This window comes from Hemiscyllium ocellatum, chromosome 25 (genome assembly GCF_020745735.1).
Source record: "Hemiscyllium ocellatum isolate sHemOce1 chromosome 25, sHemOce1.pat.X.cur, whole genome shotgun sequence".
In the NCBI taxonomy this organism is placed as follows: Eukaryota; Metazoa; Chordata; class Chondrichthyes; order Orectolobiformes; family Hemiscylliidae; genus Hemiscyllium; species Hemiscyllium ocellatum.
The window spans coordinates 50,208,099-50,233,239 of NC_083425.1; the positions used below are offsets into that span (position 1 = coordinate 50,208,099).

Here is a 25,141-nt window from a genome sequence, read left to right on the forward strand (position 1 = left end):
ACTGGTGCAGGAAGCAAGGATTTAAATTCTTGGATCACTAGGGTATGTTTTGTGGTCAGCATAAATTATACAAGAGAGACGGTTTGCACCTGAATAGGTTGGGGACCAGCATTCTGGTAGGCAGGTTTGCTACTGCAACGCAGCTACATTTAAACTAAGTAGCGGGGGGGGGGGACACAAACTGGATATTTAAGAAGGAAATTGAAGGGAAAGTTAGAACAAGGGAAGTTAAGAAAGACAACTGTATCAATGAGGCAGAAAACTCAGAAAGGGATTATGCTGTAAGGTTGAGTGAAATAGGAGTTGATGGGAAGGGTGAGGGCAGTAACAAATTAAAAATACTATACGTGAATGCATGAAGCATTAGAAATAAGGTGGTTGAGCTTGAGGCTCTTTTGGAAATTGGCAGCTATGATATTGTGGGGATAACTGAGACGTGGCTTCAAGTAGACAGGGCCTAAGAAATGAATATTCAAGGCTACACGTGCTATCGTAAGGACAGACTGACGGGCAGAGGGGGTGGGGTGGCCATGTTGGTTAGTGATGATATTCAGTCCCTTGCATGGGGAGACCTAGAATCAGGGGATGAAGAGTCAGTGTGGATAGAGCTGAGAAATACTAAGAGTACAAAGACCCTCTTGGGAGTTATCTACAGGCCCCCAAACAGTGGTCTGGGTATCGGATGTAAGTTAAATCAGGAGCTGAAATTGGCCTGTCGCAAAGATGTTACGACAGTTGTTATGGGGGATTTCAACACGCAGGTAGACTGGGAGAATCGGGATGGTATTGGACCTCAAGAAAGAGACTTTGTGGAGTGCCTCAGAGATGGATTCTTAGAGCAGCTGGTGCTGGAGCCAACCAGGGAGAAGGCAATTCTGGATCTGGTATTGTGCAACGAACCAGAATTGGTCAGGGACCTCGAAGTGAAGGAGCCATTGGGAAGTAGTGACCATAATACAATAAGCTTCAATCTACAATTTAAGAGGGAGAGGGTACAATCGGAAGTGACAATATTTCTGTTGAATAAAGGGAACTGAGGAGCTGGCCAAAGTTCAATGGTGCAATACCTTAGCAGGGATGACAGTGGAGGAACAATGGCGGATATTTCTGTGTATAATGCAGAAGTTGCAGGATCAGTTCATTCCAAAAAGGAAGAAAGATCCCAGGAGGAGGCATGGATGGCCATGGCTGACGAGGGAAGTTAAGAAACATATAAAGTTAAAAGAGAAAAAGTATAACATAGCAAGGATAAGTGGGAAAATGGAGGACTGGGAAGCTGTTAAAGAACAACAGAGGATTACTAAGAAGGAAATACGCAGAGAAAAAATGAGGTACGAAGGTAAACTGGCCAATAATATAAAGGAGGATAGTAAAAGTTTTTTTAGGTATGTGAAAGGCAAAAAAATGGTTAAGACTAAAATTTGGCCCTTGAAGACAGAAACAGGGGAATATATTACGGAGAACAAAGAAATGGCAGAAGAATTGAATTGGTACTTCAGATCTGTGTTCACTGGGGAAGACACAAGCAATCTCCCTGAGGTAACAGTGGCTGAAGGCCCTGAACTTAAGGGAATTTATATTTGCCAGGAATTGGTGTTGGAGAGACTGTTAGGTCTGAAGGTTGATATGTCCCCGGGGCCTGATGGTCTACATCCCAAGGTACTGAAAGAGGTGGCTCGAGAAATCGTGGATGCGTTGGTGATTATTTTCCAGAGTTCGATAGATTCGGGATCAGTTCCTGCGGATTGGAGGGTGGCTAATGTTGTACCACTTTTTAAGAAAGGTGGGAGAGAGAAAACAGGAAATTATAGACCAGTTAGTCTGACCTCAGTCGTGGGAAAGATGCTGGAGTCTATTATAAAGGATGAAATTACGACACATCTGGATAGTAGTAACAGGATAGGTCAGAATCAGCATGGATTTATGAAGGGGAAATCATGCTTGACTAATCTTCTGGAATGTTTTGAGGATATAACTCTGAAGATGGACAAGGGAGATCCAATAGATGTAGTGTACCTGGACTTTCAAAAAGCTTTTGATAAAGTCCCACATAGGAGGTTAGTGAGCAAAATTAGGGCGCATGGGTATTGGGGGCAAAGTACTAACTTGGATTGAAGGTTAGTTGGCTGATAGGAAACAAAGAGTAGTGATAAACGGCGCCATTTCGGAACGGCAGGCAGTGACCAGTGGGGTACCGCAGGGATCAGTACTAGGACCGCAGCATTTTACAATATATGTTAATGATATAGAAGATGGTAATAACATTAGCAAATTTGCTGATGATACTAAGCTGGATGGCAGGGTGAAATGTGAGGAGGATGTTAGGAGATTACAGGGTGACCTGGACAAGTTAGGTGAGTGGTCAGATGCATGGCAGATGCAGTCTAATGTGGAAAAATGAATGGTTATCCACTTTGGTGGCAAGAACAGGAAGGCAGATTACTACCTAAATGGAATCAATTTAGGTAAAGCAGCAGTACAGAGAGATCTGGGTGTTTTTGTACACCAGTCAATGAAGGTAAGCATGCAGGTACAGCAGGTAGTGAAGAAGGCTAATAGCATGCTGGCCTTCATAACAAGAGGGATTGAGTATAGAAGCAAAGAGGTTCTTCTGCAGCTGTCCAGAGCCCTGGTGAGACCATACCTGGAATATTGTGTGCAGTTCTGGTCTCCAAATTTGAGGAAAGACATTCTGGCTATTGAGGGAGTGCAGCGTAGGTTCACGAGGTCAATTTCTGGAATGACGAGATTACCTTACACTGAAAGACTGGAGCGACTGGGCTTGTATACCCTTGAGTTTAGAAGACTGATTGGGGATCTGATTGAGACATATAAAATTATTAAAGGATTGGACACTCAGGAGGCAGGAAACATGTTTCCGCTAATGGGTGAGTGCCGAACCAGAGAACACAGCTTAAAAATACAGGGTAGACCATTTAGGACCGAGATGAGGAGAAACTTCTTCACCCAGAGAGTGGTGGCTGTGTGGAATGCTCTGTCCCAGAGGGCAGTGGTGGCCCAGTCTCTGGATTCATTTAAGAAAGAGTTGGATAGAGCTCTCAAGGATTGTGGAATCAAGGGTTATGGAGATAAGGCAGGAAAAGGATACTGATTAAGGATGATCAGCCGTGATCATATTGAATGGTGGTGCAGACTCGAAGGGCAGAATGGCCTACTCCTGCACCTATTGTCTATTGATGGGCCGAATAGCTCTATCTACACTGTAGGGATTCTATGAACTGCATCCACTCCTTGTACCCACTACTACTTAGTTGTCCAATCTGGCAATTATAAAGCTTTTCTGTCATTTTTGGGACAAATGACACTTACTTGGTGAAACTTGGACAAGTTTAGTTTACTACCCATCAGAAACTTGACATTTGAGGTCACCTCCTGCACTTCTCCCCTCATCAACCGCATACTGTTCATGGATTCAAAGCCTTTCAAAGTGTTAACAAAATTCCTGCAGGCATTTTCATTTAACTGTGCAATTGTTAGAGAAACGCATTGTCAGAGCATTAATTATGATGAAGCTCTTTGCTTACTTAATAAGATAATCGTGGAAGCCACGATAACGTGTTTATGGAAGAGTGAGACATTGGAGCCTCCTGTGAAGCCTGAGACAATTTTTTTCACAAGGAGGGGCACAAAGTATACAACATTTATATAACACCTTTACTGTGGTTAAAAACATCCCACGATGAGAAATGCAATCTGACACAGAAGGATAAATTCGGACAAGTGGTCAAAAGTTTGGTCAGAAAGGAATGGATTAAAGAAGGAGCTTTTAGATTTTGATTGGAGTAGTTTGTTTGCAGGCAAAGTGACCTCTGGCAAGTGGGAGGCCTTTGAAAGTGAGCTAGTTAGAGTTTCAAGATTGATATGTTCCTGTGAGGGTGAAAGGGCAAGGTTAATAGGAATAAGGAACCCTGGATGACAAGAAATATTGAGGCCTGACCAGAAAAAAAGGAGAGGTGGCTCCTGCACAGGCAGCTGGAATCAAGGGATATAGGAGTTTACTGAAGATGGAAATCAAGAGGGCACAAAGGGGGCACGAGATAGCCTTGGCTGAGAAGATTAGGGTGAATCCAAAGAGGTTCTTTAAGTATATTAAAGGAAAAAGAATAACTAGGGACAGAATAGGGCCCCTCAAGGAGCAAATAGGACATGTATGTGTAGAGCCACAGGAGATGGGTGAGGTTCTCAATGAATATTTCTCCTCTGTGTTTTTGGTGATATCTTGGGGACAGTCCATATCACAGTAGAGGTGGTGGTGGATGTATCAGAATGTATGATGGCCCTGACCAGATATATCCAAGAACACTGCAAAACGCTAGAGACGAAATAGGGACCCCGGCTGATATTTTTCATCGTTAGCCACAGGAGAGGCCCCGGTAGACTGGAGGGTAGTGAATGTTGTGCATTATTCAAGAAGGGTTGTAAAGGAAAACTTGGGAACTATAGACCAGTAAGCTTAACAGATGTGGTGGGTCAGTTACTGGGAAGATTCTGAGAGATAAGATAAACATGCATTTGGAAAGGGTTTAATTAAGAATAGTCAGCATGGCTTTGTGCATGGGAAAACATGCCTGACAAATTTGTTAGAATTCTTTGATGAAATGACTAGGAAGGTTGATGAAGGTAGGGCTTTAGAAGTAGTCTATGTGGATTTCAGTAAGGCCTTTGATAAGGTGCCATATGGTAGGCTGCTCCGGAAGGTTAGATCACATGGAATCACATGGGAGCTAGCAAATTGGATACACAATTGGCTTGATTGAAGGAAGCAGAGGGTAATAGTGGAAGGATGCTTGTCGGATTGGAGGACTAATGGAGTGCCTCAGGGGTCGGTGCTGGGCCCATTGTTGTTTGTTATCTATCAGTGATTTAGGTGAGAATGTGACAGGCCATGATTAGTAAGGTTGTTGAAATAGTATCGCGGACTGTGAGGAAGGTTATCAGACATTGCAGCAGAACCTTGATCAGCTGGGGAAGTGGGTCGAGAAATCACAACTGGAGTTTAATATAGATAAATGTGAGGTCTTGCATTTTGGAAAGTCAAATCAAGATAGGAGTTTCATGGTGAATGGTAGGGCATAAAGGAGCGTAGTGGAACAGAGGGACCTTGGAGTTAAGATACATGGTTCTCTGAAAGTGGAGTCCCAGGTAGACAGGGCAGTGAAGAAGGCTTTTGGTGCACTGGGCTTTATCAGTCAGGGCATTGAGTATAGAAGTTCTGAAGTTCTATTGCAATTGTACTGGACATTGATGAGGCTGAACTAGGAGTATTGTGCTCAGTTTTGGTCATCTTACTATAGGAAGGACGTTATTCAACTGAAGAGAGTATAGAAGAAATTTGCAAGGATGTGCCAGGACTCAAGGGTTTGAGTTAAAGGGAGAGATTGGACAAGCTAGAACTTTTTTCTTCAGCGTGCAGGAGACTGAGGTAGGGATCTTATAGAAGTGTACATGATCTTGAGCAGCATGGATAGGGTGAATGCACTCAGTCTTTTTCCTAGTGTTGGGGAATCAAAGACTAGAGGGCATCAATTTAAGATTAGAGGGGAAAGTGTAAAATGGAACCTGAGGGGCAACATTTTTAAGTAGAAGATGGTACACATATGGAATGAACTGCCAATGGAAGTGGTTGAGGCAGGTACATTAACAACATTTAAAAGGCATTTGGACAAACGCAGGGTAGGAAAGGTTTAAAAGGATATGGGCCAAGGCCAGGGAAATAGGGTTAGCGTGGACGGACATTTTGGTTGGTCTTGACCAGTTTGGGCCAAAGGATCTGTCTCCGTGCTGTTTTGAGAGGGAAGGTTGGACAGGCAGAGAGATTTCGGGACAGAGTGCTGTCTGTCAAATAACTGAAGGCACAGTCATTAAGGATGGAGTGCTGAAAACAGGGATACACAAGAGGCTAAAGTTGGATGCATGCAGATATCCTGAGGTTGCAGGATGTTATAAGGTAAAGTCAGGAAATGATTTGAACAGAAGGAGGAGTATGTTATACAAGAACAGATGTGATCTTCTGCAGATTCCAAAAATTGAAAACTGTTTTCATGCCAGTGTCATATTGTGACTATTATGACTGAACACCAAGAGGAAGCCAAGCTTGTCCAACCGGTAGCATTATGCACATAATTAACAGTTGTACTTGGAAAAGCTTCATCAATCAATTAGCAACACAGTCCAACCACTCTGTTCTAAATCCAGGCCAATTCTTTTTGGAAGAAGATTAGAATCATGCCCTGATTCTTCTGAGGAAGGGTCACTGAACCCAAAGGGTTATCACTGATTTCGCTCTGCAAACGTGCTAAATCTGCCGAGCTTTTCCAGCAATTTCTGTTTTCGTTTCTTATTCTTCTTAACTGATCAATGTCAGCTGTGTTAATAAGAGGAGGTGTGGAGAAGTGCCTAAGGACGTCACCACAAGAGGATAAAGACCAGGCAGATTGAGCATCCTGAGCCAACGGGATGTTTCTGCTGCTATCTTTCTCTCACTTTCAAATTAACAGCGACACTTTCACACCTTTTATGGGAGGTTGACTGGCTTCAGAGTGCAGCCCAGGAGAGAGAGAAATGAATGGTACTTTTGAAATCATCGGCAAGGAAAATTAATTAGGACAAGTTGACGTTTTTCTAGTAACGTGAAGTGGGAATATTAGGAAACAGTTTGCCTGCTTTTATTAGCACCTTGGTGACTTTCTTAGAAGCACAGAAAGATTCCACATTGGAGGAGTTTTGATCTATTTTGCTGGTGCTGATTCTCTGAAAGAATTATTTAAATAATTTCAAATTCCTGCCTCTTCCTCCTTGCCCTTGCAAAGATTTCCTCTTCAGCATGCACCCAATTGCCTTTTGAAAGTTACTATTGAATCCATACCTGCTATTCTTTCAGAAAAGGGATTCAAGTTTGCAACAATTTGTTGCAAAAAATTCTCCCCATCTCCCCTCTGATTTTTTGCCAGTTATTTAATGTCTGTGTTTCCACTTGGCTATGTGTACAGTTTCCCTTTATTTATCAAAACCTTTCAAAATCTTGAATACCTCTGCTAAATCGGCTCCTAACTGTCTTTGTTTAAGATGAACAATACAATGTAGTCTCTCTGCATGTTCCTCATCTGTGGTACCATTTGAGTAAATGTGCTTGATGCCTTCTTCGGCACCTTAGCATCCTTCCTAAAGTACGATGCCCATAATTTTAACCCTTTTTCAACTGGACATTTAGGATTGAAGGTTGGGGGTTGCTTTCTATACCTGGAAGACTGTTACAATAGCCCAGAGAAGCGAGTCAAAATTCTTTCGGTCAGGAAGCGTGTCTCCTTCTTTCTCTGAAGCAAACTTGCAGCCAAAAAGATGCATTCCCAAAATACTGTAAGGAAAAATAGAATAACATAATTACTGGGTTGTATAATGCTATGACACACAGTTACAGAATTTGTGGCAATGTCAAAGAGCAAAGCTTTATCTTATTATCCCATTCTCTTATTCAGCCTTGCTAAATCCTCTTTTTTTAAATGTAGTTACATTCAACAAGTATTCCATAGAAATCACAGGGTGGAAGTGGGCCATTTGGCCCATCGGGTCCACACTGACGTTCTGAAAAGCATCCCACCTAGACCCATGCCCCTCTATCCTGCATTTCCCATGGTTAATCCATCTGGCCTGCACATCCCTGGACACTATGGGCAATTTCCCATGGCCAGTCCATATAATCTGTGCATTTTTGGACTGTGGGAGGAAACCACGCAGACACAGGGGAAACATGCAAACCCTACACAGACAATCACCCGAGAGCTGGAATCGAACCCAGGTCCCTGGCATTGTGAGGCAGCAGTGCTAACCACTGAGCCACCGTGCATGCTTTGTAGTTGTGTCTTTCTCCTTGTCAGTTATCTGATCCATCCTGTAATCAGTCACATGAAGCAGCCCTGGAACTGAATTAGTCAGGTCTTACCACGTTACACTGCTCATGTGTGAGACTAAGAAAAGTGATGTTGCCAAACTGGATATCTGGTTACATCACTCATCTGCCCTGGATGAGCCTGTTGTGAGTGACTCCACTGAGCTCCAAGTGTTGAATAGGAACATGTTATAGAACTCTCATTTCCAAATCAGAAGTGAGTTCAAATCCTATTCCAGAGATGTGAGCATTAAAGTCAGGATTAACACACGAGTGCTGCACTGAGTGACACAGACACTGCACTGTCACTGTGTTTTGGCTGAGATATTAAATCAAGGTCCCATCTATTCTTTCAGGTGTAAATGATCTGATGATACTCATATTGATGACGAGCAGGTAAACTCTCCGGAGTGTGCTGGCTAATATTTATCATCCAGTCAGCATCACTAAAACTGATTAACTGACGTTGTTTTCTATATTATAACAACCTTCACTTTAAAACCTACGGAATTGACTGCAGGGTGCTTTGGAGACATCCTTGACATTGTGAAAGCTGCTATACTGTTACAAATGTTTCCTTTCTTCCATCATCGTAAAGAGATTCTTTCTGTCCTGCTTTTATTCCCAATCTGTTTCTTTTTAACCTTGGAAATTTCATGAGCTTATCCTATCCCTGACTAAAGTCTGTGTCACTCCGCAACAACTACCATTTGTCGATAAGTCATTAGCTACACTTACATGATAATCACTAAAAGTTTAAAATCCAAGTTTCACTGCATTAAACCATTAACTCCCTGGTTTGCCTTGTATTCTGCCCTATAACAATGGCTAAAATAAGGATTGATAGCGTTTTCTTAAAAGATATGTAACAAAGTTGCTATGTGGGGTTAAGACACAGATCAGCTAGGATCTGAGTTCTGGATTAGCTTCAAAGGATTGACATCCTACTCATGCAAGTATATTCTTATATGTCCCTTACAACTCATTCTGTGCTCTGTGATGCTCACCTTTTTTTTCGAATATAAGCAAACAGCATTCTGATCTATTTGCATCTGAATTATTGGGCCTGATTTTAACTCTGTGCAAGTGAAGGGGTCTTGTGTGAGTTAAAAGTTTGTTTACTGACTGTAATCTACCTCAAATCTTACAATCGCAGTAGACATGAAGACTTAGAGTGCACATACAACATGGAAATAAATCATAAGGGTGGAGGTCTAACATAGCTCAATGATCCATTTACCAAATCCTTTTGTTTTTCTATTTATTTTTTCTATTGACTACAACTAGTGCCTTGATTCCTTAAAATTACCACATGGTGAATAGGTATAAAGCATCATCTGCATGGAACACAGAGAGGTCTATGACTCTAAGAAGAGGGGGCAAGGAGGATTGCCTGTCTGAATGGAAACCTGCCCAACTTCCCACCCATTAACTGAAACAGCAAGCTGTGAGTACACCTTTCCTCATTTTTCACTCTGCCCAGCCTCTCCAATGAGGCTTTCCAGTGTGCTCAAAGGCTCTGGAGTTATCGCGTGAGGAAATATTGCCTCACACTCACCTAAAGATGAAGATGAAAAGCATCAGCAGCATGCAGAAGGTGGCAACATTGTCCATTGTCTTCATCAGGACCACCAGTTGGCGCTGCAAGGCTGGCATGAACCGTACCAACTTCAGCACCCGCATCAGGCGGAAGGTACGCAGCACTGAGAGGCCCCCGCCTTGCTGTCCGACAATTTCCCACACACTGAGGGGAGCACAGTAAGACAGATCAAATTAAATGAGAAACACAACATGATTCTGAGAATTTCTCATCAATTACCATTCAACACTTAAACCTGGTAACAAGCAGACATTTTAACTAGTGCAAATGTGGAAACTGGGGTTTAGTTATTACAGAAAGTTGCACTCTCAAATGTAATGCACAGAACTGGCAGAACAGCCAGGGCCACGGCTATCTTCTTTCATGAAACAAATCCTTGGAGTTAGGTATTAGTCTCTTCATTTGTTCCAATTAAGGTGAAGGGTCTAATCAATCTGCAGAGGGGATACTGTTCAGCAATGTTGATGTCTTGCCATGAGAGCCATAAGGTTTTCACTGGGGTCCCAGTGCTTGAGGTCAGCTGCACAGGAGCCCTGACTTGTCCCGAACTTGTTTAATAAGGACCACACTCCCTGCAAAAGTTCAAAGTTTGCCTTTCAACAGATGGACTTTGTCACAAGGAACTTGTTAGTGACTTCCTGTGTCCCTCTTCCTTGATCCAAAGGCTGCCTAATAGTGGGTCTCACTGCCTTTTGGGGGTTAAATAGTCAGTAGGTGAGTTGAACGTGTCATCTTAGATCGGGCGAGTGAGGAGCGGCACGAATGCTTTCAACCAGCTTGTGGATTTTCATCAGTTGTTGGAGGTGCGGGATGTTGATGTTTGCAAGATCAGGAAGCCAGGAGAGGAATGTTGAGTGGAAGGACTCAGTTATGCTCAGTGTGCAATGAACTTCATGAACTGGTTTATCAGCTCAAACTTCATCCCGAAACATGATATGCAGCGAAAACCATTGCCATGCCAAAATCTGAAAAAAATCTTACCCTAGCAGACAGCTACTGAGCAATTTTAATACTTCCTCCACACTTTAAGATTTATTATAGTCTAACTCTGCAATTGGTATCTCCAGAAGTCGAGACCTTCCTGAAAGCTAACCACACTGGTTTTCGTAAAGGATATGAGAGACGGAATGTGTAAACAAAGGCAAAGAGAGGAAATGAGGAACTCGGGAAAGGAAGTGCCAAGGGGATACAGTTTGATTTTGTGCAGTGGTGTAAAATGGAAAATGGTCAGCCTGGTTTATATTTCTCAGGATATTTATTTTCTAATGTTTCTCTTTTCAAAGATCTCTTTCCCAGTGTTGGTGATATCCAACACTTTATAGAAAATGGCTTCCAAAAGAACCCGAAGGTAGTATAACGTCAGTAAATATCACAGCTTAGGACTGTCTAGTACATGACCTTGTCGTGAAGCTTTTCAGGAGTCTTACAACTGGGGTTGGGACAGTGGTTCAAAAAAAATCCATCACAAAAGACAATTTAGAGTCCATTGCTTGGGTAAGGGGAGTGAGGGGGTTGGGGGTGCATGGAATTTAGACTGGACAACAAATAGGTTTAGGACCCTGTGTTAGCCCCGGTACTGTTCAACGTATAATCCAATGACCTGACAATAACCACATTCCATATATTCATCCATACTGATAACATCTCTAGTGCCAACCAAGCTCCATCTTCTGTACTCTAGATCCATATCTTAACAATGATGTTACAAAATTCGCAGACTATTGCAGTACATAGCATCTCAAATTGAATCCCACTATAACCACATGCAGTATATTCCACTTCACAGTGCCACTGTCTAATAAATTGTTTTTCCACACAGATAGCCAGAGACAATCCAGACTTGGGATTCATTCCAGATATGAGTTTCTCCTTCTGAGAACATCTGAAGAAAACAGCAGCAAGCGTCAAGACCAGAAACAACCTACCAACTGGACATGCTAGATCTATGCTGCTGTGAAAGCCTGAGAGATCTCAGCATTTGCCCAATTGTACTCTGCTACAAACTGTGATAAAGTGGCACACAGGTTTCCAAATGGGATTATTTGACACCACAACTCCAGTGATTAAGGGAAGGTGAAACAATAGTATGTTGACAATATGTCATTTCCAGATAAAAATGCTGTCACACCTTTTGACAGGTCACACCCCTGGTCATATTTCTACTTAGACAAGCAGTAAGTTAATCTACTCTCACCTTTTACTGCATTTTCAATCTGACCCCTCACTTCTCAGGAATATTGACCTAATTCGATTTAACAACAAGGACAAACAAAGAGTGCAACACGAACAGACAAATATATAAAAATGTACAGTTTAAAGCGTCTCTCAATTGTTCATGAAATATAGTACATCAGGGTGGCCAACAAGAATCTAACTAGTTTGAATATTTGGAGTTACTGTTAGATGTTCATTAGAGATAAACAAGACTCTAAGAGAACCTGGTGTGACGCTCTGGGTGCAAACATCATAATGAGCAGTTTGTGTGCTCAATGACATTATTCACAAGGCAAAGTGTGAAAGTGTTGATGGTGTAAGAGAGGGAATGTGTGAGCTGAGAAAAAGAGAGGAAATGATGGGACTCAGGAAAGGAAGAGCCGTGGAGATGGGTTTGATTTTGTGCAATGGTGCAAAATGGGCGATGGTCAATCTGGTTTATATTTCTGCTGATATTTACTTTAGAATGGTTGTCTTTTCAAAGAGCTCTACAAGTGATACCTTATTGTTTAATGCCTTCATGAATGGATTTTGCATCTCCTTGACAATTTACCTGATGACGACAATGATGCCATCGAAAATGTTGTAAGGGTTCTTGATATAGCCGAATGGTCCATACACCAGGATCTTCAGAAGCATTTCCAGTGCAAACAGGCTGGTGAAGACAATATTACTGATCTCCAGGGCATTTGTGAGCTCTTCTGGCTGAAGAAGAAAATGAAAACTGCATCAGAATGACAAGAGGATAAATGTTTGAGTCTGGTCCAGTTTCCAGGCTCTGTCTCATTTTTCTTTGGGAGCTGTTGCAGCCTTTGTAGTTTTCTAAGTGAAGGATGTGAGTTCAGCATTTGTTTTAACTGTTATCCTCCAATGAAGAATGGTGTGGCTACTTGTAGAGTAAAGCCCTCCCTGATCTGTCTCAACAACATGCCTTAACCTTCCAACAGCACTCACTTACACCAATACAAATTTTTCATATCCCTATATTCTTCCTGAAGACCAGTGCCACGTAATATCCAATAATACCCCAGCCCAGTAGAAGATATACAGTACTGACCAAAAGATTCATTTCAGCTAAGACCTTAGGAACCAGCTGAGAGAGACACTTAAATCCCACATTAAACTGGTCTCTTCTGAAAGAAGCAAGGGTGATGTGAGGAAAAAAAAATTCCCTTAGTGAGTAGTTAGGGTCTGGGAATGCACTGCCTAGAAATGTGGTGGAGGCAGGTTCAACTGAGGCAATCAAGAGGGAGTTGGGTAATTATTTGGATAAAAATAATGTGCAAGGATATGGGAAAAAGCAGGAGATTTGCACTGGGTAATGATGCTCATTTAATGAGCCTGTGTTGGCATGATGGGTGAATGTAACAGTTTTGTGCTTCATTGGTAAAAGGCAATATGTTAATGCCATTAAAACTGAAAAGTTTTGTTCTGTATTATCTTTTTCTCTGATATCATCTGCTTTGACTACAAGCTCCAGTTAGGTATTTGAGTTGTGAATTAAATACAAGGGAATGGGTTGGTGTTTTAAGTGGAAGATTCATTACTAATGTGTGAAGAAAGGGTTCAGAAATGATGTACAAGGGTGTTACCAGGGTTGGAGGGTTTGAGTTTTAGGGAGAAGCTGAGTCAGCTGGGGTTTTCTCCCCCAGGAGTTTTAGAGGTTGAGAGGTTTATAAAATCATGAAGGATGTGGATAAGGAGAATAGTGAAAGTAGAGAAGGTCTTTTTACCCAGGGTAGGAGAGTCCAAAACTAGAGGGGATAAATTTAAGGTGACAGGAGACAGATTTAAAAGGGACCTGAGGGGCACCTTTTTCATGCATATGGTGGTGTATGTATGGAACAAGTTACCAGAGGAGGTGGCAGAGTTGGGTACAGTTACAACATCTAAAAGACATCTGGATGGGTACATGAATAGGAAAGGTTTAGGGGCAAAATGCTGGCAAATGAGACTAGTTCAGTTTAGGAAACCTGGTTTGCATGGGCGAGTTGGACCAAAGGGTTTTTTTCTGTGCTGTATGACTCTGTGACTTTACGACTCGAAAAGAAGTTCTCTGTTTGTTGATGTTTTCCCTCTCTCCTATTGTGCTATGTAGAAGACAGGCAAACATGATGGGTGGATTGTCAGCAATGGGAACACTAGTTGACTTTTCCCTCTGCTAAAACAGGCAAACCAGCTGAACACTCCTGTCTCAGCCTTGGCTGAAGTGTTGAATCTCAGCTTTGGTGAGTGAGTGAATCTGAAACTATCTGGGCAGTGTAAATACCCATTGATGGTCAGTTCATCTCTTAAACTTAATGATCATTTAATAACATGCAGTTGTAGGATTCAGAAAGGGTCACAGAGAACTACAGCACAGGAATAGGTGCTTTGGCCCATTATATCCACACCAGGCAAAAACAACCACCTAACTATTCCAATCCCGTTTTCCAGCACCTGGCTCAGAGCCTTGTATGCCATGGCATCTCAAGTGTACAATGAAGTACTCCTTAAATGTTATGAAGGTTTTTGCCTCTCCCACCCTTACCGGCAGTGAGCTCCAGATTTCTACCACCCTCTGGGTGAAAAAGGTTTCCTTCACATCTCCTCTAAACCTTCTGATCTCTTACCTTAAATTTATGCTCCCTGGTAATTGATACCTACCTATGCCCCTCATAATTTCATACATCTCAATCATGTTCTGTCTCACTGCTCTTAAAAATGCCCCAGTCTATCCAATCTCTCTTCATAACTGAAACTTCCTAATCTGGGCAATATCCTGGTAAATCTACTCTGCACTCTTTCCAATGCTATCATATCCCTCCTGTAAAGTGGATCCTAGAACTGCACACTGTACTCTGCTTGTGGCCTAACAAATGTTTTATATGGTTCCAGCTTCACTTCCATGTTCTTTAACTCTATGCCTTGACTGATAAAGTCAAGTATACCATATGCCTTCTTAACCACTATATCCACCTGAACTGATATCTTAAGAAATGAGTGTACATGCACACCAATGTCCCTCTGATACTATGAAACATGCTTATGATGAATTGGTACCATGTATAACATTCTTTTCTATTGACTTCAAATGAAAATTGGGCACAGTATTAAAGCAGACCATCTCACTGTTATCCTTTCTAGTATTGCTAATATAGAAGAATTTCATCCATGTTATCTTTTATATCTCTAGTTCCTCAAGGAGAAAATGAGAAGCACCATTAATAGGTTAAAAAGAAGACATCAAATTAGTATAAATGGACAGGAGTTGAAAATAAATGATAGAAAGAACACTGAAATAAGTTCATTGTAGATGTGACTTTACTTATCCTGACAAAGTTTGGATCTAAGTCCAAAATGAAAACATCAACTGATGTTGTATCAGCTCAGATCTCCCAAACTCTCAGTTCCTTTTTCAAACATTTTTAGCCTCGCAGATGGAACTGAAATTTAGTTTTGAAACCTTTCATTGCTGCCTATTGATGATATTAAAACTGGATTAATTAAAACATTGAAAACATTCGAAAACTCCTCCAAAGGATTTCACAGCAGTTGAAAGCACATGTCTAAGCGTATAAGACAATTACTGTACCTCAATAATTTGTTTTGAAGTGCTGTGCTGCTCATTAAATTTGTTTTATATAAGAGAGTTAGTCAAACAGTCTTAATGAAGAGCTTCAATCAAAAAAAGATTTACCTCACTTGGGCTACTTCTGTGTGCACTCTTAATCGAAGAGTCACACTATTATTAATTATTGGGAGTCTAATACTTCCTTTGAATGAATTGGACTTAACATTTACTATAGAAATATACACACTCTTCTTAGATGATTGTCACTGGTTAACGAAGTAACAACAAATGGATCTTTTTAAAGTCGAGAAATGGAGGTTTTGAAGGACAAATCTTCAACAATGGATGATGATGTTCTGAGGAAATGCAAGTGCAACTTCTCTGTGTCATATAAACTGAATTGTAAAGTTGAATTAATATTTTTATCTGCTTTTCAATCACTTTTAAGAGTCGGAAGTAAATTGTGGCACTTTATCTATCTCAGGTGCATCTATGCTCTTCACAAAAACAACCTAAAAAGATGAAATTTAGTTAGTTAGTTACATGTGTAGTAAGATGAAGTCTGCACTCTTGGGAGTCGATATTAACAGGTTTTTATTAAACATAATAATGTACAAGGCATGGTAAGAGAGGAAATTTTGCTGACATCCTATAGACTCAGGCTTCAGTTCCATGTAATCTGGCACCACTCGGGTGTAGCTCCTCACGCACATGTTCAGTAGCTAAACTTTGAGCAAAGGCATAATTAAACCTTTACTGCACATTGTGCTAGAACAACCTTTCTATCCAAGCATTCAATTGCATTTTAAATGTTCCCTAAAGTTTGGCAGGAGCTTGCAGTATTTGAGTAACAAAATTTATTTGACCATTTCATTTTAAAATTTGCTTAGCATTATGTCATCTTCTACAAATTTGACTGAATATGAACATATTGCAAACAGACCTCTTCAATACTATATATTTTAAACTATGTAGTTACTATGAATGTGCATCAATGAAATCCTCATTTGACTTTCTTTACTCGATAGTGTAAACCTGACCACACTGCAGTCTAAACTGTCCTCCAGTGCCATACTGGGGGAAAGCTGCGCTGCTGAAGGTGCTGTCTTTTGGATGAGATGTTGATCTGGATACGTTTAGGTGGATGGGAATAGATCGCCTGGCATTATTTTGAATAAGTGTAACATCAATGCATATCCTTGAAATAGTTTCACACGATAATTCTTAGGTAGATGTGCCAGGGCTTGCAGACATGGTGGTTGGCATTCTGGCAGGTCGAGAAGCTCAGCTACTGATCTCCTTCGCCATCTTGTCTCATTCAGCATAAGTTATTAGATGATACACCAATCTGAACAACCCATCTTGAATTCAAGATACTCTGGCTTTGACTTCTGGCACTTGTCCATTTGTGAACATGGCCTTTCTACAGATGCGAATTATTTCTTTGGCAGCGGCATCAATGCATTTCTCTCTGTAGACTGAGTGTTCAAGTATGAGTAGGCTGATGTGTGTTGGTATCTTTCCACAGGCCTTCCTGTAGTTTAGAAGCACATGCTCTTTTCGAGCATGTACATGGGCATTAGCACTGAGTTATAACACAGTGCAGAAAAGTTAGAAATATCAAATCCAGCACCATAGGTGGTCATTTTTATCTTAAATTGTTGAGATTGGAGGAAGGTGGAGAAGCAGCAGCAATGCCAATTTACACCCCACCTGATTTCATCACCACAGGAATGGCAACATTCTTCAGATATAAACCCACATTCCTAGCATGTTAGATTAAAAGGATGGCCAATGTTTTACGTAAGTGAAGAATATTGCAAAACAATAACAGAATTGTTTTAAAAAATCAGGTTGAATGTGTGTAAGCCAATTTATTCAGACTCTTGAAATACGCTTTATTTTGTCAGTGATATGAAGTTCTTGGATCTTGAACTCTCTCATCTGTCCACTCCTGAAAATATTCTGAGCAGACTGGTCCAATTTTTACCCTTCCCTTGAGCAAATCAGATCAGAGGATCAAGGCTGGCCCATCAACGTCTTTGAATGCACAACAACCTTAGGGTCAAAGTGATGGGCTTTGATGAAGAAAATGCTTTGGGGGCTACACATCCATAGAACCTTATCGAAAGGATCAAGCTGAGTTAATTCTTGACCACTCTGATATATAGCATTAAACTGATGACATAGTCATAGGTCAATTGCTGTTGTGAAAAGAGTCGGGCCTCGGTTAAACATTGCTAAGGCATTGTTGTAAAGATAGGTTACTTGATGTTGCTAATATCATCAACACTTTGCATTAACATAGATCACCTTCCCAGTTATTAGTCAAGTGATTTGATTGATCAGCAGTTTGCATTTATATGGCTCCTTAATGTAAAAAAAACCCAAGGTGCTTGCAACAATGTAATCGTACAAACGTTGAGATTGAGTAAATAAGGTGGTGTTTAGGCATGATGTGAGGGCAGGTTAATAGGCCTGATTGTACAAATGTCTCTTTCATGAGTTCCTTTAAATGACAAATTGTTGCAGTCCAAAGCCTCATGGGTGCCCTGTTTTCAGCTGTGAGGTCTGTTCAAAGTCTATTCCATTTAACACAAAGCATGTTCTGAATACAGATAAGTTATATTTTCCCTGGGTAGGGGAGCTGGAGCAAAGTAACCAAATGTTTCACAGAGGCACTCCTTAAATAACTGCTGGCAAAATGAAATGAAAATGGGCTAACCACCAGGTTGTATATATTTATTATTGCTTCATGTACCTATTCTAATACACAGAATTGATAACAGCGATATGGAAAAAGAGATGAGACATTCGATGGGAAAGACAGGAGGTGAGAGGTGAGCCCAGTATTAATATGGAACTGGTCTCCTATCCTGAGCATGAAATGCTGAGATAAGCTCATTTAGGACTATTCCTCACAATGGTTTTCGGGCTTTGGAAGTGTGTGGAAGGGTGCTGACAAGCTGTTTCCAGAATTAGCACAACACTAGAAATGGAGGAACTTAATTACAAGCTGTGGCTTCTGTGACAATCAAAGAGAAGTCGATTACAAGGTGCCAAGCTCCACATCACGGAGTGATAGAAAAGTAACATTCTTCCCCACTCCATAACAGGTGAGATTAACTGTCATCAACCAATTTTACAGCAAAGACTCTCAAAGACAATGGAGTGTTTGAACAGACTCATGAAATAGGCAAAGTACTAATGTTGCTATGGAGAAAAAACAACAACAAATTACATTTATAAAGCACCTTTAACATACTGGAACACTTGGGCAAAAATAGTTATTGAGCCAAAGCAAGAATCACTGAAAATATCCACTGGAGTGGTCGATCTCACTGTTTTTAAAGAAGATTTTTTTAATGTGGAGAGAACAAGAGAAGTGGCACGGTGGCTCAGTGGTTAGCACTGCTGCCTAACCATGCCAGGGACCCAGGTTTGATTCCAGCCTCAGGTGACTGTCTGTGTGGAGTTTGCACATTCTCCCCGTGTCTCTGTAGGTTTCCATAGGGTGTCCGTTTCCTCCCACAGTCCACAGATGTGCAGGTAGGTGTATTAACCACGGGAAATGCTGGTTTTGAAGATAGAGTGGAGAATGGATCTGGGTAGGATGCTCTTTGGAGGGTTGTAATGGGCCAAATGGCCTGCTTCTACATTCCAGGGATTCGATGAGTGAAAAGGCTTTCGTGGTGAACAGCAAGTAGGATTAGATTAGATTAGATTACTTACAGTGTGGAAACAGGCCCTTCGGCCCAACAAGTCCACACCGACCCGCCGAAGCGCAACCCACCCATACCCCTACATATACCCCTTACCTAACACTACGGGCAATTTAGCATGGCCATTTCACCTGACCCGCACATCTTTGGACTGTGGGAGGAAACCGGAGCACCCGGAGGAAACCCATGCAGTCATGGGGAGAATGTGCAAACTCCACACAGTCAGTCACCTGAGGCGGGAATTGAACCCAGGTCCCTGGCGCTGTGAGGCAGCAGTGCTAACCACTGTGCCACCGTGAGCAGTGTGAAGGCCTTGTCAGTGGGGATAAACTGAGAACCTGGAAAGGCACAGACACACTAGAACTGGAGGATTTATTAATGCCAAACATAATCTTGAATAGGAGTGCAAAATGATGATCGTAGTCTGTTTTGCACTGCTGCCAAAGGCATTCTGCTCCAAGCTCACAGTGAATAAAGTTATTGAAAGGTTTTTTTTCAAACATGTGCTTAGATTTTCAAGGTATTAAATTGGCACATGCACCATCAGTAGAGGTCAGTGCAAATAGAACAATAGGGATGTTGAGCTCACTCTGAGATAATGGGCTGAATTCTGGACAAGTTGGAAAATTATAGGGTGCAATTTGACAGTCTGGTTTGGAGACTTTGAAGTTGTTACACTTGGTAAAAATATAACCAGGAATGCTGTAAGATGAAGTTAGAGCTGGAAAGAGGTGGTCCTTGTGCAAAAATTTAATATTGGCTTTGACACTTGGCTCAAAATGGATCCTGAAAAATGTATTGCTGGAAAAGCGCAGCAGGTCAGGCAGCATCCAAGGAGCAGGAAGGCTTATGCCTGAAACGTCGATTCTCCTGCTCCTTGGATGCTGCCTGACCTGCGCTTTTCCAGCAACACATTTTTCAGTTCTGATCTTTCTCCTTCAAAATGGATCCTGAATATTGACTCTGATGAGTTTAATCTAGGCCAGAGAAGCTAGAAATAGAGGTGAAATCAAGCGTCACAGTGCAGAAATCAAGCAGGATAATATTAGGTTGGAGACAGTACGGGCCTGTTCATCACATGATAGACAAGCAGTTTCATGGAGTAGTGGTACTCAGTCTTAAGGCAGAGAGGTAAGAGTTGGGTGCTACCAGTCCTCAGACAGAAGCTGTTGTCACTGGGGTAGCTTCTTTTCTTAAAGAAAGAAAAATAAATCTTGCCTTTGAATACCATTAGCTTTGAACATCTCAATGACTTTTACTTTGAAATGTTACATAGACAAAAGGTGGCTGCCCATTACTGCATAGCAAGATCCCATGGAAGAAAATAAGATGAATAAGAAGTCAAACCATTCTCGATAGTGTTGATTAGAATCACAGGATCCCTACAGTGTGGGAGCAGGCCATTCAGCCCATTGAGTCCACACCAACTATCTGAAGAGCATCCCACCAAGACCCACCCCCTACCCTATCCTACCCCTTCACCCTTGCATTTCCCATGGATAACCCACATAACTTGCACATCCCTGGACACTATGGACAATTTAGCACTGCCAATCCACCCAACCTGCACATGTTTGATTGGAGGATAATTTTCTTCAAAGACTTGAGCAGAGCACTCTGTTATTCTTTGAATTGTGCAGTGGGTGCTTTTAGGTCCAACTGAACAGGAAAACAGGGCTCTCTTTTAATGCCTAATCTGATAGGTGGCCATTCTGACAATGTAGGACATTGTCAGCAATCCACTCCACAGCCTGGACTATGACCTGGAGTGGGGTTAATTTCACAACCTTCTAAGTGTGAGCATTGGGCATGGACGGGTTGGACCGAAGGGTCTGTTTCCATGCTGTACACCTCTATGGCTCTATGACTTTGAGGACCAGGAATTGGCTGAAGATGGAGATTTGTAGCGTGTACAGGTCTTACTGCTAGTGTGCTGGCTGATATTTGGCCAGACAGGAGTGAAATGGACTATGGCCCAAAGCAGTGGAGTGCTCAGCTTCACTACAGCGTGATGAAGCAGATTGCCTGTAATTTGTTTAAAAATGGAGCCATTGGCAATTCTTTCTCAATATAACCTGATTAATGTGATTCACAATACTGTGCCTTTAAGATAGGTTTTCTGTGGTGTAACTCCTGCGGAGGGTGTTGTCACAATAGTGCCAAAGTGTCTCCTTCAGCCAGACAATTGGTAAACAGCTTTTGAATTCTCCCTGGCTTTTTAAAAAAATGAGACAAAAGAATAATGAGTGCGCAGGGGCAGGTCTCATAGACTCACAAAGATTTTTACTTTGCTTTCAGTTAGTGAGAAGGCTTCTGCTGCTGCTGCTGAGCTAATAGCTTGAGTTCCCAGCTGCTACAGTGAAGTCTCAGTTAGAGAGTTGAGATTGTGGTACTGGAAAAGCACAGCAGGTCAGGCAGCATCCGAGGAGCAGGAAAATCCCTGTTTCGGGCAGGAGCCCTTCATCAGGAAGACTTTTGCCCGAAACAGCACCACACTCTCGACTCTAATCTCCAGCATCTGCAGTCCTCACTTTTGTCTCTCAGACAGAGAGGCTTCCTCTTCAAAGCCAAAAGGGGCAGATTTTTTTAATGGACTGGAGAGAGACAGCACATGAGAATCATAACTACATTGCTAAATTGTATTTTTGCCAAAATGCATGTGTACGAGATGCTACCTATATTGGAACCATTGACAATTAGTGGTTAAATAATAGATTATCTTGTTAAGAATCTCAATAGGTAATGTTTGCCAATTTTTCTTTATTTATATTTTAACAGTGGTGTAAGAAGCAAGTGTGCGTATTGATTAAATCCTAGTGATAGACCAATCAAATCACATCTGGAACACAGTACCTTATACAGGAGCGTCTCGGCTATCGCCTGACAATACTTTGGGGGAGGGGGGGATTTGATCTGGTCTGGTCTGGTCTGGTCTGGTCTGTAACAATACCTAGCTGTTGTATGTGTGAAAGAGATTAACAATCAGTGCTAACTATTTTTAATCAATCTGTTCAGACATGTTAGAAGACAGATTTGGAGCAGCTGGGCTCCTGCCCCAGAAGTAGGGACAATACCAATGCATCACAAGGGTCCATGCAGCAACTAGAGCTACGAAGTGTAAGCTAATGCTGATCAGCAACTTTCCACAGGGATACTGTTAACCACATTCAATCATGATTAAACCATGAGTCAAGACTAACTAGAGTGGGGTGCCTAAGGCCTGTCCTGTTGCAGGATTGTATGATAGAATTTACTGATTAAGGTAGGGTTCAAGTCTGTTCAGATTTACCCACTGACTCAATTATGCACATTGAAACACATCCAATTGTAACTATAATCTTTCTGAAATTTAATTTTGATAAAACCCGCTCCCTTAAGTGCATTGGACTCAGGCTGATTTTAGTGGTTAGAAGCGTACAGAATCACAGGTGGTTTGGAGAGAATAGATGGGAGCAAACCCTTCACTGTGATGAAAGGGTCAAGAATGAGGGGTCACAGGTTTAGAGTAACTGACAGAAGAAGGAATAGCAATGTGAGGACACTTTATCGTGTATCAGGTGGTTGGGATCTGGAATGCTCTGCCAAAAGATGTGATAGAGACAGGTGCAACTGAGGCTTTCAAAGGGGAACTGGACCATTACCTGAAGAAGAAAGAGTTGCAGGGTGAAAAAAATGATTTGTGGCATGAGGTAATTGCTTCTGAAATGAACAGGTACATACATGAGGGACTGAGTTGTCCCCTCTGTACGAGAACCATTCTGTGACTTGGTGCTGATGGCTTACATCTGACAGTGGAGGCAATCTGATAATGGTTCAGATTGTAAGGTAAAGGTAAAGTCATCATACTGTAACTAGAGAGAGATGACTGATGGTGGTTTAACCTGAAGATCATCTCGCCACAGGTGGGGGGAGGGTCCTTCTTGGTAACCTCAGCTGGTGCAAGAATTGAATTCCTGCTGTCGGCTTCACTCTACATTGCTGTCCAGCCAACTGAGCTAACCGACCCCCTTTTGGACAGTAATACAACTCATACCTTAAAAAAAAAAACCCAATTCAGGGGAAATGATACCTTACTTGATTAATTCACCAATGATCAAACATAAAATAATATCATCAAGACAAGCACAAAGAATGATAGAGAAACACAAACTGCAAAGCAATACTTGGCAAGAACTACTTTGATAAATGTACAAACGCAGTGCATGAGAATTGCCCTGGTGTTGGAAAACTGAATCATATTATGCTGGTAACTTAGCATAATATTCTGGGACAGAGGGTTCAGAACCCAATTCATAAATCTAGAATTGAAAGCTAGTTGCACTCATAGTGACTATGATGACTCTTATTGATTGTTGTAAGTACCTATCTGTTTCATTAATGTCTTTTAGGGAAAGAAGTTTGCTCTCTCTACCTGGTCTGGATTACTTTTTGACTCCATACACTTGTGGGTGTCTCTTAACCATGCTTTGAAAAAGCCAAACAATTCAAGGGCAAATAGGGATGGGCAACAAATGCTGGCCTTGTCCATGATGTCCACATTCCATGAAAGAAGGCATTAAAAAAAACATTCAGGACAGTCTTGTATTCTCTCGTGAGTTAGCTAATCTCAGTCACAGGACTGTGAAGCGCTTTGTGCAGCATTAATCCCCCGGTTTGCAAAAATGGAAAATAAATTATAAAGAGTAGCCAGACATAATTGTTAACTAGTAGGTCCAACTAGAAAGGGACTGTTTGTAGATGCCGGTTTCCACAGTCAAACAGTCAGCTAATGTTCACTGACTAGGGTGACACACACAGAGAATAGCCATGCTGAGGGGGACTACAAAGAGCCTTTCGCAGTTCAGTGTCATCAGGAGTGCACAGGAGCAATTGGGGAAAGGACGGTTTGTGATAATGCTGTACAAGCGAAATTATCGTGCACGACTGAACTCATGTTGTCAGTGCTTGCACAGCATTAAGTGTTTTCACAACAACTCAGCAACATTAACAATCAGCAGATTTAAAAAGGAGACAAGTTGTGAACACGACAAGCTGTGACACAGATTGTGAAAGGCAGATTTGAATTTTATAATTGTATCTGAATTAGCAACAAAACTGGGCACGGAAGTCCAGTATTAATAACAGAAAGGAAAACAGTTAGTCAGATGGTGGAGAGGAATTACTGACATGCAGTGTTAGGTAAAGCTGTGTTAGGTAAAGCAGTTAACGACTGCTCACCATTCAATGTTTTAGATAACAAGACAGTTCTGGATGAAGATAGTCATTCCTGTCATTTTGTGTATTCCTGCAGAAAAGGCAAAACACCAACCCAGCCCATCGCTGCAGAAATCTATTGACTGGAAAATGATGCCAGCGACATCAATGAAATTAGGCGAAAGTGAGTACTGCAGATGCTGGAGATTTGAGTCGAGAGGCTGCCTGACCTGCTGTGCTTTTCCAGCACCACATTCTTGACTCTGACATCAATTACAATAGTCTGTTCATGGATTGAGGATTCTATCCTTCCTAATATTAGCTCCAATATTTTAATATTTGAAACCTGTATTGGAAGACTAGTCTGTTCTAATCTTCCAATTTAGTGTAAAATAATTTTCTGGATGCATTTGATTCCATATCATCAACTATGTCATCAATCTCTGTAAAATCAGCTCTTCGGTAACCTCTCAGCACCGAAAAGAATAAAATGATCACATTTATACAACATCCTGATGATGTCCCAAAGTACTGTCGTCAATGAAGTGTAGTTACTGTTGTAATGTAGAAAACATCTCAGCCAACTGACGCACAGAAAGAGTCAGCAAATGACAATCAGATAAGGGATCAGATTTAGATGTCAGTTGAAGGATAAAGCAAATTCATCCCAGTTTTTCCTCACTCTCCAGATGCCTCCACCCTATTGGAAATCTAAATGGTAGTTTTGCCCAGCACTGCATGTCTTAATGGTCAGATCTGGATACAGCCACCGGTGTTCAGTCTCACCAGAGTGCTGTACATGGATTCCACTGACTTCAACTCCGCTGATTTGACTACAGAGGTCATCATTGTCAGCTACGGTGACATAGAAATCAGCTCAAAATCAGAGGAGAGCGGAGGGTCATGTGGGAGCTTCTATTCACAGATTTGATAGTTTCCTGATGTTGCTCCTT

General features: G+C 41.6%; 1 protein-coding gene and 1 long non-coding RNA gene across 4 annotated transcripts in view; one reads left to right on the plus strand and one right to left on the minus strand.

The window, feature by feature from the left end:
• cacna1g (calcium channel, voltage-dependent, T type, alpha 1G subunit) overlaps window positions 1–25,141 on the minus strand; it is a 308,065-nt gene that overhangs the window by 161,900 nt on the left and 121,024 nt on the right. For all 3 annotated transcript variants that reach the window (XM_060844315.1, XM_060844314.1, XM_060844316.1), the window contains exons 9-11: window positions 12,274–12,425; window positions 9,465–9,650; window positions 7,261–7,375 (exon numbers count right to left, since the gene is read on the minus strand). In XM_060844315.1, the coding sequence (XP_060700298.1) occupies window positions 7,261–7,375; window positions 9,465–9,650; window positions 12,274–12,425 (453 nt within the window). The remainder of the gene's footprint in view (window positions 1–7,260; window positions 7,376–9,464; window positions 9,651–12,273; window positions 12,426–25,141) is intronic.
• LOC132827675 (uncharacterized) overlaps window positions 1–25,141 on the plus strand; it is a 197,622-nt gene that overhangs the window by 99,490 nt on the left and 72,991 nt on the right. The gene's annotated exons all lie outside the window — the stretch shown is intronic.